This window comes from Crocodylus porosus, unplaced genomic scaffold (assembly GCF_001723895.1).
Source record: "Crocodylus porosus isolate Cpor-Errol unplaced genomic scaffold, CroPor_comp1, whole genome shotgun sequence".
In the NCBI taxonomy this organism is placed as follows: domain Eukaryota; kingdom Metazoa; phylum Chordata; order Crocodylia; family Crocodylidae; genus Crocodylus; species Crocodylus porosus.
Genome location: NW_017728947.1, coordinates 85,954,230 through 85,969,788, shown reverse-complemented (window position 1 = coordinate 85,969,788; position 15,559 = coordinate 85,954,230). Strand labels below are relative to the sequence as shown.

The following is a 15,559-nucleotide window of genomic DNA, read 5'->3' as shown; positions in this document are numbered from 1 at the left end:
CCCAAGGGATGACGAGGTCGAACGGTCACAAACTCCTGCAAGACCGTTTCAGGCTGGACATAAGAAAGAATTTCTTTACTGTCCAAGCCGCCAAGGTCTGGAACAGTCTGCCATCGGAGGTGGTTCAAGCACCTACATTGAACACCTTCAAGAGTAAATTGGATGCTTATTTTGCTGGGATCCTATGACCCCAGCTGACTTCCTGCCCTTTGGGCAGGGGGCTGGACTCGATGATCTCCTGAGGTCCCTTCCAGCCCTGATGTCTATGAAATCTATGTAACCTGCCTTTCACCGGGGTGATCACTGACCTGGCATTTACTGGGGGCTGTCGCACCACTGAGAGCCCCACCAGGCCACCCACTCCTGGCAGGGTGTAGTTTCCAGTCATACCCAGGACCAGGAGCCTCCTACCATCCCCTACAGCTCCTCCCTTACCTCCAAATGAAACTCAGCAGCTCTCAGGCCAGGCAGTGTTGTTGCCTACCCTCCAGCAGCCAAACTACTTTGTATATATAGGCAGGCCTGAGCCTAAAATGGCTGCCTTCATTAGGTACCTGGAGGCTGCCAGCTCCAGGGCCTTAAAGTGGCAGACACACATAGTGCCCTGCCACATTGTGCTTAGGTTGACTGTGTAGTTTTGCTAGATTAGACAGTGGATTTGTATTGGGTTCTTTGGATAGGGATGATTCTGCCTCAGACAGGGTGTTGGACTAACTGACCTCTAGTGGTCCCTTCTAGCCCTACTTCTCTCTGATTCACCCTGATTCTAATACTTTAGCATTAGCTTTCTCAAAGGGTTTAGCAGTTACAGTTGAGATCAGGTAATTCCAAAGAAGTTTCCATTTAGGAACTTAACTATATAGCTCAAGCTATATTGGTCTCAATAAAGAAGGTAAAGCTTGTATAAAATATCAAATGAATAGTGTACTTCTGCTACTTGAGTTGTAATTTTATGCATACCAGCTTCTGCAGGCAAGAACTATTTGGATTGTCAGGTCATTTTTATAGACCCTGATTGTCTATACCACTGGTGCTCAACCTTTTGGCTTTGCGGGCCAGATGAGAGGCGTGGGGCCCATCATCAGTAGGCCAGATCAGGTCCTAGGCCTGGCATACCCCTTTCCTTCCCTGCATGCTGGGATTAGACCCTAGGCTCCCAGCACTGCTCCTTTTCACCCTTCACCCCCTGGGATTGGATCCCAGTGGCCTGGCATCACCCACTCCTGCCCCTTGCATACCAGGATTCAGTCGGTGGGGGTTGGGGAGGGCTGGCACTGCCCTCTCCTGTCCCCCATGCAGTGGAATTGGGTCCTGGGGCCTGGCACTGCTCCCACCCAGCCCTGCGGGCTGAAATCAGGGACCAAATCCAGTGTGCAGGGCTCAGGGCTCCCCATGGGCCCATTTGGCAGCAGGGGAGCAGTACCACTGCTTGCCTACTGCCAAATTTGCAGACCCGTGCAGAGCCCTATGGACTGGATGACATGGCGTCATGGACCACATCTGGTTATTCTGTGATATTGATATATCAGAAGCAGCTCATAGATCACTGATCTAACTTAACAGAGAGTTGAAAATTTAACTTAACTGAGATCAAAGAAGTCAAAGGATAATAGCTTATCCACTAATGCACAGAAGAGTGATTTTCTTTTTAAATGTCTTACATTTCTACTAATGCATTTAAGGAGCTGGAAAATACTTAGCTGTGGCATCATGTGACAACTTTGTAGACATCTACAATGTAATGAGCAGTAAGCGAGTAGGAATCTGCAAGGGAGCAACCAGTTACATAACACACATGGACTGGGACATAAGAGGTAAGTTATAAAAATGTATCTAAATAATGACTACAAGGTTAATTACAGGTTAAATTTTGAAAAATGTCAAAATACCATTTTCAAAATTTACTTATACACTTAGAAGTTTGATCCACAAAAGGTTAGGTACCTACTTTACGTGTCTCATTCCAAAATGTAAATCCTTTAAAGCCCTACTCAGCTGCCACCTAATCCTTAATGTGAAAATTTCCTAGATGACCAAGTTTTTGCCACTAAAATTCCCTAAGCACCTAAATGTCTGGTAGCACATACATAGAAAATGGCTCAAGTCCTCAGTGTCAAGGAGCTGGGCCCTTAGTTTGTACATAAGCCCAAAGACTATGGCCTCACCTTTCTCACCTATTGCCTTATTCAATAGGCGTATGTAATACATACCTAACTACATGTGAAACTTAAACAGAGGAGAGAGAGAAAAAGAAGGGAAGAGTGACCATCTAGCCTGATGGTTAGGCCGCTTATTTGGTGAAGTGAGAAAGACCTGTATCTAGTTCCTGCTCCACTGAATATTTAATACATACTGTATATAAGTGAAGAAACTTCAGCTGAAGATATTGAGAAGGATCCACTGCAGAACGCCCTACGGCCTGGTAATTAGGGCATTCTCCTTGTAGGTGGGAGATATGGGTTCATATCACCTGAGGCAAAATAGTGCATTTAGGCACCTAAGTCCCAGAGTAGCAGAGCTCCTGAAGAATATCCTTACATCCCACATCCCTGGTGGGTATTGTAATCACTATGCTATTCAGAGAAAAGCTGCTTGACCATTACTTTCTTCTCCTTGCTGTGTTGTGTGGGAAAGGGCTGACTCAGGGCTAAGTATCCCAAGTGGAGGAATGTGGGGGAGAAGGGAAGGGTGCACATGGGTGGGTTATTCCCACCCCTCTCCTTGCCTTTTTCTACTGCCAAAACTTAGTGGCTCTCACCTCAGTATGCTAGCTTTTGTAGATTCTGTTTTTAGGTGTTTAACTCTCCCCTTGCATTGTTTTGGGGGCTGACACCTAACTCAGGACAGTCCTTTGTAGCCAAAGCTTCATGGGGAGTCAGGGAGTAGTCTTCTTTGTTCTTCTAAACATGTAGATTTTGTTTAATTTAATCCAGCATACCTAAAGTGTAAATTTCTGATGCCATTCTCTTAGTTCAGTGAGATGCTGATATAGCTAGTGAATACACATGTATTCAGTTACATGTAACTGAACAACTACCAGCAGTTTAGCTACCGAAAACAGTTCAAATTTTCAAGAGAAGAATTCTGTCTAGATTCTCATACACCTTGCATACAAATAGATATCTATTTACTACCTATTAAACTATGTACTGTTGCATCTCGCATCCAAGAAAACAGATTTTTTCATATTCTCACACTCAAAAGGAAAACTGGCTTTCCTGCAGGGGCCTTAAATAGTAAATGCATGGTTAATTTACAAATGCATTTTTAAATTAAATCAATTAAATACATCTGTGGAAAATCCTAAACAGGAATGTTCTGAATGGACATTTTTTTCAGTTGGAGTGTTTTAATCCAACAAATCAATGTATGTTTTTATGTTTTACAGGGAAACTTCTACAAGTTAACACTGGTGCTAAAGAACAATTATTTTTTGAAGCTCCTCGTGGGAAGAGGCAGACAATTCCCAGTTTGGAGGTAGGGAAATCACAAGGCCTCTTAATGCAGTTGCAAACCTCATAGGGGGGTAAAGTAGTATAAACTACATCAGTAGACTAAATGCCACAGTTCTTAAGTGGCTCCAGGAGAAAACTTCCTTTAGGCTATTTGCTGTCTTTTTCCTTTAATTCAACAGAAATTAGTTACGTACCGCCAAAATAATCTTTATCAGAAGAAAGAATCATGTAAAGCAGTGGCTGGCAGTCTTTTCAAGCTAGGGGCTGGAGCGACCCTATTTGTTTCAAGGGCAGGTGGGCAATAGGACTCAGTCGCCACAGCTACTTTGTCATGTGACAACATAAGAGAAGTTCCCACAATTGGTGCTTTTCCCCACACAAACATGGGAAAGTGACCGCTACCAAAGCCCTCCCTTGCCAAATGCCTCTGAAGCCTCTATCAGAAAGGCATTTTCTAGCACAGTGGGAACTTCTAAAATTATAATAAGCAAGGATAATAAAATATTAAAATGTTATTTCTTAAACACTATATTTTAACGTGTAAGGATTTTCTTTGTTGAGATCGTATTGATGAATAATTGCCTAGGGATAAGTATACTCTATCTCAAACAGGTTATTTTTGTAGGTAGAAAAGATTGGCTGGGCATCATGGACAAGTGTTCTGGGATCTTGCTGTGAAGGAATCTGGCCAATTATTGGAGAAGTCACGGATGTAACTGCTTCGTGCCTCACTAGTGATAATAAGGTGTTAGCCACAGGCGATGATTTTGGGTTTGTGAAGCTGTTTCGATACCCTGCTAAAGTAAGTTGTTTTCTTAATCGTAGTATTAGAAAACTGGTTGATAAAATTACTTATACCAAAGTTTAAAAATTCATTGCTCCACAAATCTGGTAATATTTCTTTTAAACATTTTGTAACCATGCTTAGAGAGTGAAATAAAGATGATTTTATCATTTACAATGCATTGTTGAATATATTTGTCATTGCACATTTCTTCATCCCAACATGCTCCATCACACAAGTGATGTCAGCAGCATGTAGAAAATCTAACTAAATTATTGTCTTTTGGGGATTTTTTTTTCCTATTTAGGGAAAGTTTGGAAAATTTAAAAGGTATGTGGCACACAGTACACATGTAACAAATGTTCGTTGGACTCATGATGACAGTTTGTTAGTCACTGTTGGAGGGGCAGACACCTCTCTAATGCTGTGGACCTATGAGATGGAGGGACATCGAGACAGCAGACAGTGTGATAGTGAAGAGTCTGATCTAGATTCTGAAGAAGATGGAGGTCAGTAATATTTTTAAGATGTTGGTTTAATAAAGGAATTTTGGATTCTTTAGGGAAATTGTCCATTTAGAAATACTAAAACTGACATAGCTATTTTTACACAAATGCTTCAAAATGTTTTATAAACACTGCTTAAAGCTTGTAACACCCTCTGTGAGAGAGGTGGTCTATGTATTCATCAGTCCCTTATTGTAAGTTTCTGAAATTTATAGTACTATCAACATTTAGTTCTTTTCATAGTACTAAAATAGCTCCCTGCCGTATTTAATGGGTGCATTTCAAAAGGCTCCTTGCTGTCTTGTAGACCTAGAGGTTCATAAGTCAGGGTACTCAAGTACTTTCCAAAGTGGTACAGTATTCTGCCTGTGCTTCCAGGTGAGGGTTGCCTGTCTGTTCTGGTATTAATCATAGTTCTCAAATACTTTTAAACTATCTCTTCCAAGTTTGACTTTTTAATCTTTAAACATTACTGATAGTTCTGCATAGTGATTTAACTTTAGTAATCAGTGAGCATGTCTGTATGACGCTTTGGGCTGTGCGAAGGTTTGGGTGCTGATTCGATTTGGAGGAGATTCAGACCAGTTCGGTGGCCGAATCTCTGAATCTGAATTGACTCTGGAGACCAATGAAAAGGTCCGAATCAATTTGAAGCTCCTAAATCTATTTGGAAAAGATTTGGAGAGCTTCAGAGATTTGGGCAGTCGCCATTCACTGCCACAGGGAGCTGGACCCAGACTCCGTGCTGGTAAGTAGCGGGAGGGTGATGAAAGAAGGGAGAGGAGACCATGGGGGGACCCCCGCCAGGCCCTGTCCCCTGCCTGCTCCCTCAGCCCCCTGATCACCCACCAACCCCTACCCACTGTCCCAGCCCCATCAAAGGCTGCCCCACCTGGCCTCAGCTTCCTGGTGCTTTAAAAGAAACCCCCCCAAAAAAGCCCTGCACTCACCAGCTGCTGCTGATCCGGTGAGTGCGGGGCTTTATTTTTTTTTAATAGTCAGGAGGTTGCAGCCGGGTGGGGCAGCCATTGATGGGCCAGGAGAGCAGGCAGGGGATGGGGCCCATTTGATTTAGAGACTTGACCAATTTGGTGGCAGCCAAGTCTCCAAATCAGATTCAGCCTAATCAGCTTGGGACAGTGATTCGAATCACTGAATTGAATCACTGTCCTCTGAATCAGCCAAATCCGAAGCAAATGCTAACTGCCTTGCATAGGCCTAATGTCTACACATGCTATTTATTTGAAGTAGGCTTACTGTGCAGTGAAAATACTGCATAGTAAGCGTACTGGGGAGCACATCTACACGTGCTCCTTCTTGGAAGCAGATTTACTCCCAATGGGCACATGCAGACAAGTGCACACATGGCTGTTACTGCACCTCAAAGCAGTTTGAGCTGCCACAAAAGGCATGCTGAGAACAAAAAAAATGTTCTCCATTGCGTATTTGCAGCATGGGCTCTAAATTTGATACCAGGAAATCCCAGTATCAAAAATAAACAAAACAAAAAAAAACTGGAAAAAAGTGGCACGTGCCTTAGGCAACTGGACACTGAGGCCTCCAGAGAGATGCTCTGGCACCCAGGCACAGTGTTTCTCTGGCTACCCTGTGCCCCACTATACTGTTATTTGAGCTGCTTCAAGTGCACATGCCTGCATGTGTGGACACACCCAATAGAAGTAGCCTGTAGAGAGCTGCTCCCACCCTGCTCTGCTGCCCAGCAGTAGCCAGGGGGAGCTCCAGGCTCCCCTGGGTACTAGCCCAGGGGCTGGCAGGGAGCCTTATCTTATATTCGAGTAAATATGGTTTATTGTTGTTGGGGGGGGGTTGCAAGATCCACAATTTTTATAGCATGGCAAATAGAATGAATATATGACTCTGTGTTTTGTGATATGAAACCCACACACAAAGAAACAAATGTAATGCCTGCAGCTCCCTTGTAGTGCATAGTATGCTAGTAAATTAAGTGATCTGTTCCTCTAAGGGAAACAGCAATTTATTTCAGCATTCAAATACCAGAGGCATAATTTTTAAATTAACCTTTAATGGTTCATGTGACACACATGCCAATCATTTATCTAATGTTCTGTGAGTTTTATCATTTTTAAAGTGTTTGAGCAGTTCTGACCTGAAAACTCAAGAGACTCAAGAGTGAAAATGTAAGAATACATATATATGATGTGACTTCATAATACTTGTACTTACAAATTTTAAAGACAGTGCAAATACCCTAAAGAGGCCATTTAGAAATAGAAATAAGCAAAATAAAACAAATTATTTAAACTGTATGTGCAATTAGCAGATAATTTCTGTTTTCGTATTCTGGACATAATTGGATGGAAATTACTACTTTTCTAAAACTGCTTTTCCCATTTTAAAGATATATTTGAGCTTTTCTACCACCCCAATGATGTTTTTAGAATAACTACTTTTTAAAGGATACTATTTTAGTGTCTTTTAAATACTTTTTTTTTTTTAAGTGGCCACCCTAACTTATTTTTACGCTTGTATATTTAAAGGATGGTATTCAATGTTGTACTCTATTCTGCTGTCCAGTATGCTAGCAGGTGAGGCTCGACATAAATGCAGTTGGTTTCTATTTTTTTACTTCTTATTTCTTAATCCTGTTTTCTATATTGATTTTCTTAGGCTATGACAGCGATGTGACACGAGAAAATGAAATTAATTACACCATCAAAGCCTTATCAACAAACATCAGACCAATGTTTGGAATTAAGCCTCACCTGCAACAAAAGGAACCATCATTAGATGAAAGGTAATTTCTAAATTGGTACCATACTGATGTGCTGTATACATTAAGAGAAGTGAAACATCTTTTAAAAAATATTTGATAATCAGATGTAAATCGTTTAGGGTTTCATCACTTCTTTCCAATGTTCTATTCTGAAAACCTGTAAAATACTTGATAAACAGAGCTGGTAGTAGCACCTATAGTGATTTAACATATTCTGCTATAAAAGACCTTTTTCAATTGCTTATAATTTTACCTCACTAACTATTGAGACTGAAATTGTCTGTCTCATGATGATTATTTTTTCACTTTGAAAGAATAAGGATAATAAAAATTGGTTTTAGTCCTTGTTAAAGTATTCTTAGAACCATTATAATGGGAAGCTTTAGGTTTTTTGAAGAAATTTGACAAACCTTTAATCATCCCCATGAATTTTTCTCAAATTTGGCTAAGGTATACACCCCCAAAATTCCAGGTCTCCCTCTATCTATGTAGATTTGCACTTACATTCTCCAGAGATTTTATTGGGGATAAACTTGTTCCAACTCCACATAGCTCCTGCAGAGAATATGAAGATGATCTGTCTAGGGGCTGTTCTGATGCTGGTTAGTAGAAGTAAGAACAGGGATACTGACTATCCAGTGCTTTCATTTTCAGTCCCACTCCCCAAATGATGCCCAAGTGTTTAAAAAAAAAAAAAAAAAGGATGAAACAGTAGCTTGAATGTAGGAGAGTGAAGAGCAGAGGGATGAGAGCTAGGAAGGGGGAGGGTGGTTAGGAGCTATGTAAAACAAGGGGAGGAGGTAGGGAAGATGTGAAAAGGAGCAGAAGGAAATAGGGAAAGGAGTGGGGCTTGATTTAGCATCCAAATAAACCAATATAGTTTCCTGTTGAATTTAGCAGGTGTTGGACCAGACTCGCTAAAACCTTAGAATCAAATTTCAAGTAAAAGCCAGTCGTTATGACCACTGAAGACACTTAGGTTTTTTGTGTGTATTTTAGTTTTTTACCCTAAATTTCTGGTAGCCTATTTATTGTAATTCTTTTTTTCCCCATAAATGTTAACAAACCTGCTTTCATATATACTAATTTTTGTTTTTCTCCTTCATTTTCACTTTATTTTGCTTTCTATGAAGGCAGGGGGTAGTAAGGTAAGTTATCATAAAGAAACCTAGGATAATTATAATACTGCTCAGACAAGTAAAATTGTACATTGAAGCAGTGAGGTGAGGGGCATAGTGTAGCATGCCCTTTGTTAAAAGAACAGGTTGGTACAGGGCAGTGAAGAAATTAAGGAACAAATAAAGAGCCAGAATCTGGTCTGGGTATGGGCATGTCCAGATAAGCATACATATGCAGTATGTGACACTGCACACACTGCACATGCAGGTATTCCCTATGATACTAATTTGCAGCGTGGGGTCGGAGAGCGAGGTTGACCCTGGGATATCTCAGCATCAAAAATACTGTGCTAGAAAAAAGTGGGGTGGCATACATGCCTACTGCATGCGCTGCCCAAAACCAAAGCCTGGCTGGTCGGAGCCACACTCTGGCTGTCAGCAAGGTACCTTCTGCTGGATTGCTGCTGCTGGACTCCTGGGAGGTTCCCACAACCCCAGGTAAGGCTGCTGGAGCTAGCCCAGGTGCTGGCCTCAGCCTCTCCTATCCCACCTGGGGCAGCTTACCATGCGCCAGAGCACACGTGCATATTGTGTCACTGCTGTTTATCCCCAGGGAAAAACATGTGCATGCTTGTCTGGATACACCCTAGATGGGCTGAGCATTTAGACACAAGAGCATGGGATGGGAAGATAAATCTTACTTATTTCCATCAAGGCTCTGGAGTGTCTGAAGACAAGTACAATCATCTGGAGGAAGGAAAGAGAGAGCACAGTGGGCTTGTGACCTGACCAAACGTTAAATTGTCCTGGCATAACAAGGGTTGCTGTTTAAACTGGAATTTTTGTCACAGATCTGTCATTTTTGTGGCAGATTGGCCATTTGTATCCAGGGACAAACTCCTTTAACATTTGGCATATTATCATTTGTTTTGGGTCATTTTCATATAGTCTGTAACAAACATAACATCTGGAGGGGGGTCTTAGCATACAACTTGTTGCTGAATATTTTTATGATTGGAAGGTAGAAAAGCCACTTTTATTAATTGAATTCCAGAACATGACAAGAAAACAGCAGACTATGCCAACTCATCTCTGTGTTAGATAGGATTATACTTTCTGATTTATGGGTTTTTAATGAAGTATATTTGTTTAGGAAGTTGAAGAGGGATGCAGCTTTAGTGCTTATACACTCACATATCAATTGAGTATACAATATATGCTGAACCAGCGGTCAGTATGACATTCCTAGTATGAATACGTTGGTAAACCTGCACACTGACTTTTACAAAAAAGTTAAAATATTATCTGAAGAAAATATATTTTTGTTAGTATGCAGTGTTTGAATAAATATATTCATAGAACCACAGATTGGATTAACTTGCATGTTCAAGGTGTCCCTTATATATAAAATTTCATATCATGTATGTATACTTGTGTATAAATATGACATTACATATTTAGAATTATTTTAACTTTAATGGATAGTACAACTAAGTTTATGTATGGGGGAGAGACACTATTAGTACTAGGTAATAGACTATATTAAGTGTTATATGATATTAGATTATATTGATTTCATGGTCTCAACTTCAGTGCTCAAGATGTTTGTGATGATAGTCACGCCTGAGTTGCCACTGGCCTTACGCATCCATTTTTCTAAACTATACTGTTCATATTTAGATAATTATTTTATTTCACACTTGACAAGCACTGATACTTTTTTAAGTAGTGCTGACAGTCATGGATAGGCAGTGTTCTCCTTAAAGGAAGAGTATTCTACAGGTATTTTTAAAGCCTGAAATGTTTGGAGACTTTTGCTCCCCTACGTGACACAGTATGGATGGGATGGGCCAGGGTTCCGGAGGAGGGTGAAAAAGTTGGAAAGAAACGGGATTTGGAGATGCATGGAAGAAATGCTGTGCCCATGCGACTCTCCAGAACTCGTGACACAACTGTCTGCAATTCATCCATATAATTTTCATTGCAGAAGAGCTATACAGGGAAACGGTTGTGCTATGGTCTTTTTCTCATGTCTCTACACCACATATGACCATTTTATTATGTATGCTTGTGCTTATTTATTGTATTTGCAAGATTTTTCATTGGACATGTGCTTTCGAGGAGTGGACATTGTAGCAGGTATTGCATAAGTCTGAGGCATTGTGCCACAGTTACAGGTGGTTGAACCAGTGGTATAGCCTCATTTCATTATTTCCTTGAAACGTCCAGCTCCGGTACCTAGGCAGTTGAGACATTTCTGCCTTTGCTATGGTATGTCAGCCCATGGTGGTAAGAAATGTATACTTTTTCACCATCAGGTATTTTCTTCAGCCTCTCATTGTACTTCTGTAGCCATATCTCCTTGGAATGTGGCATTAGAAGGTTGAATGCTGGTTAGAAAGCTCCTGCATTACTTCAGATATTTGTATGCTGAGGGATGGTCATACATTGGGTGTCTCACATATTCAGTTTGTTTCAATAGTTCTGTCCCCCTGGCTACTGCTCTTCTGATGTCAAGCAGAGTGAAGCCAACCAGCAGGTATACAGTGTTCTGGCTGGTTGGCTTCAGACATCCTGTGACGCATTGGCAACTATCATTTAGAATGGGGTCAAGGCACTTAGTATGTACAGATCTCTCCCGTACAGGGCATGAATAATCAGTAGAGGAGAAGCTGAGAGCCAGAGCAGTGGTTTGGATGGTTGAGGGGCTAGCTCACCATTTCAAGTTAACAAACTTATAAGGAATGTTGTTCCAAGTACTTGCCTTTGCTTTTGTCTTAATGATGTGTTCTTTGTATGAGGGGGTTTGATTAAGGGTGATTCCAAGGTAAACTGTATTTGGACAGTGAGATAGTAGGTTCCCAGACCATGTAATGCTGAGCTAGCAGTTGGCCTCATGGTTTTTCAGATGGAAGGCAAAATACTTGTGTTTTCACTGGGTTGGCACGTAATTGGCTTTCAATGTAGTATGAGGTTAAGCCAATTAGTGGCACATTTAGGGATTTTTTGACATAGCCCAAGTCAGTGTTTTGGGCTATAATGCACAGGTCGTTTGTATAGATAAAACATTTTGTTTCCAAATCAATTGGCTGGTCATTTGTATAGTTATTATATAACAGTGGTGCAAGCATTTTTGACAAACAAAAGTCTGTTTTCAAGCTGGGTTTATATTGGCTCTTAAGCTGTAGACTCAATCAGGGTCTGGTAGGCATTCTTCTGTGATGGCTAACATGAGCTTCTTGCCTGTTCATACTGTTGCCTGTAGTCTTCATATAGGCTAGTGGTTTGTCGAGTGAGGCTTGGGATGTAATTCTTGCAGCAATCTTGTGGGATTTTTTCCTCATGGATTTCTGTATTTTTTTATGAATTGGTCATAGTTCTCAGGCAGTCCTTTGGTTTTGACTGTGGCATTAAGGTATTCTGAAAAGGCTTTCCAGTTTTCCATTTTAAGGTTGAAATGTTAGAAAAATGGCACTGTTATATGTGTTACTGCAGCTTTGATCTGAATTGGTTGATGTTGGGAATGTGGGTCTAATGGGGTCTAATACCATTTTATTGCTTAGCCTAGTGATGGTATTGCTGATGAATATAAGATCTGGGTTGTATTCTTGTTTCCAGCACTTGCTGGTGAATAATTTAGATAGCTTTTGGTTATGAATCAAATTCAACTGGTATGCATCTGACTAAGCTTCTATTGCTTTGCCATTTTTATTGATCTCATTGTAGCCTGGGGTGGGCAGTTAGTTTGGGCGGAGGGCTGCTTACCAAGCTGTGACAAGCCAGCGAAGACCGCATGGGTAGCCCCACCCCTTAACAGGTGTTCTGACCTTTGACAGGTGCCCTGCTCCCTGGTCACCGTCTTGGGACCAATGTCGCAGGGCCAGGGCCAGGGCCAGCACCAGTGGGGCCCAGAACAGGGCACAGGCTGACAGGGATCTGTGGAGCAGGGCTGGGCTGCACCAGTAGGGCTTGTGGGGAGCTGACCCGGCTCCATAGAGCCCCAGCCAGCTGGGACCCTGTACCGCTGCTGCCCTGCTCTGGGCCCTGCTGGCACTGGCACTGGCCCTTGGACATGGGAGCAGGCCCTGCGCCCGCACTTGCTCACTCCCAGTACAGCCCCGTGGTACAGGTGGGGGGCAGTGTGCAGGCCTGACACTGTGCTCACTGGCAAGGAAGGAGCTGGTGCTGAGCATGAGGGAAAAGCAGCCCTCTGCCCACTCTGTGGCCAGCACTCCCTGCTGCAGCCACGTGCAACCCACGTGGGGCTGTCCTGAGCAGGCACAGGCAGCCTCACATGGGCTGCGAGCAGTTGCACTATGGGGCCCCAGCCATGGGGCAGGGCAGTGTTTGCTGCTGCTGCTGCCCACCCAGAGCTTGGGTGCTGGACAGCAGCAGCAGACACTGCCCAGTGTGGCAAGTGGGGGGGTATAGCTCCTGCTGCCATGGCGCAGCCCCAACGGGTGAGCATGGAGCCGGCACGGGGCCAGGTTACAAGCTGGTGCTGAGCATGGGGGGAAAGCGGCCCCTTCCCTGCCCTGTGGCTGGCACTGCACATTGCAGCCACTTGCAGCCCCATGGGGCTGCCTGTGCCAGCTCAGGACAGCTCCACGTGGGCTGTGAGCGGCTGCAGCAGGAAGAGCAGGCCATGGGGCAGGGGAGGGGCTGCTTTCCCTCACACTCAGCACCAGCTTCTTCCCCGTCCTTCACCACATCCCACGCCTTTACCTGAGTTTCCAGCATGGTGCAGCCACATGGTCCCAGGCAAGAAGTCCCTGCTGGGGCTTCCAGCTGGGGGGCGGGGAAGGGCCGGGCGGGCCCTGCTGTTATAGGAGCTCTTCTGGGCTCATCTTTGACAGGAACCAAGGACAGATAAATTTTAATTTTCTGAATTTTTTTAGGGGCCCCATGGGCCGGATAGAATGGCTGTATTTTGCCCACCCCTGTTGTAGCCCCATTGTGTTATAGTGAAACAGCTGCTCCGTATGATACATCCCTATAGGGGAATTAGGTCAAGAAAAACTGAAAGTACTGTTCCTTTGAGGTTTATAAATTCATACTATCAGTTATCACTGGTTCCCTGCTGTAGGGAATTAGGGAGATAGTTGTAGTATAACCGTTTTTTGTTTGTTTGTGTTCTGGGATTGGCAAAGAAAGCTTTGGATCTGAGGATCACAACATATGTAGCCTAAATTCTTTGGCACCATCTTTGCTATTTTGTGTAGCCTTTGGCTGATCTATGAATATCTTTGGTCACCACTCCTTTCTTCCTTCACTGTGTTTGGTCAAAGGCAAAGGGGGATCCAGTCTTGCTTTGTTTTTACTGTGAAATTTTCCTACTTGTGTCCTTAGTTTTAACTGAAAGCGGCCTATTTGTGCATTCTATATCCATCTTCATAGGCATCTCTGGTTAAAGTAGTTTTGAAACATTCACAAATGTCAACAGCAACCTTTTTTAGTTTTGAATTTGAAATAATTTCCCTGTTATCTGAGCTAACGATCTTAGAAAAAAAAATAACATACAGTTAGCTAAAATTAGTTCTCATACCATCATCTTTTAAAGTCTGAAATTTTCAAAGGAACCTAACGGACAGATATCCAGGTTCTATTTAAAGTCAGTGGGAAACATAATTAAAAATGGAGGCCTTTTTAAAAACTGCTAATCTAAAGACTTGTGAAAGTAAATATAAACATTAGAAAAACTGAAGCTTTACATTTCAAACCTGAATTTTGAAGCTTGCATAGGGTTGATTTAATTTAGGTCTGAATTTCTAGAAAATTTGGTGAGGGACTGGATACAGGGTTTTGGTTTATGCCCCACTTCTGCTAATGTCATTACAAACTCTAGTGAGCTAGACATGCCATGTGTATTGTTGGTGCCAGTATATTTACAATTTATCCATTATTTAGAAAGAAAAAATGGCATGAATGGTAAAACAGTTATTTTTCTTAATTTGATATTTCATGAAGGATTGGTAGACCATTTTTTAAGTTAAAACATCTTGACTTTTTATCTTTTTCATGTGTTACATTTTTATGAATGAGTAAACTGGGAGAAAACTTGGGTGTTTCTTTTACACTAAAATAACTTTTAGAGAAGTAGCTGGTAGTAAAAACAGAAACTGGAAATTAAAGGAGAACTTCTCAGTTGATACAATGCCATGAGTAATATGCACTAATTATTCTGGGTCGGTACATTATTCAAAATTTATTTTCTTGAAGCTCAGGGCCAAGAATTGGGGGAAAAAAAAGAATAGTGCAGGGGATGGCAACATTATTGAGCAGAATGCCAATGGCACCCACAACCACAACTTGTAAGGTGTTGGTGTGCTAGGGGTGGATGGCAGGGGGGCACAGGGGGCCCAGTCCTTGTGGCAGTGCAGACCCTGCCCCTTTTCCACCATCCACCTTGAGGCTCATGAGCCAAGCAAAATACCTTTGCATACCACACTCTGGCACCCATGTCAGGGGTTGCCTACCTCTGGTGATTTTCGGTGCCTCCATTTTTGGGTACTCCTAGTGAAACTCCTTCAAAGACCCCTATGTTTAGAAAGACCTAAGTAACCATGTTGAACATGGGGCCTCTTTAAGGTGCCCCAGTTTGAGGACCCCAAATCATTAGTTGCTTTGAAAAGTGACCCATTAAGAATGACTTCCTCAATCAGTTTACATATAAAAACATTAAGCAACCATAATGATTCAGCATGGGATCTGTAAGTCTAGCTGCTTTTTACAGAAGCCTTGCTCCAGTCTTCTGTCCATTGCTCCAACTCATTGTACCAAACTTACTAAACATTATGAACCTTATTAAACATTATGAACCAGGGAGGACTATTCTGTAGTTGCTCGGGGCTGTAGGGGGGTTGTTAGGAAGGCCAAGGCAGAGATGGAACTGGGACTAGCTTCCCAGATTAAGGACAATAAGAAGTCCTTTTTTAAATACA

At 42.3% G+C, this 15,559-nt stretch overlaps 1 protein-coding gene across 1 annotated transcript in view; it reads left to right on the top strand.

The window, feature by feature from the left end:
- The window catches only part of EML5 (echinoderm microtubule associated protein like 5), a 222,112-nt gene that overhangs the window by 145,025 nt on the left and 61,528 nt on the right, over positions 1-15,559 (top strand). Inside the window, exons 23-27 of the mRNA XM_019552385.1 lie at positions 1,683-1,814; positions 3,389-3,477; positions 4,081-4,257; positions 4,547-4,748; positions 7,395-7,521. Coding sequence (XP_019407930.1) covers positions 1,683-1,814; positions 3,389-3,477; positions 4,081-4,257; positions 4,547-4,748; positions 7,395-7,521 — 727 coding nt within the window. The remainder of the gene's footprint in view (positions 1-1,682; positions 1,815-3,388; positions 3,478-4,080; positions 4,258-4,546; positions 4,749-7,394; positions 7,522-15,559) is intronic.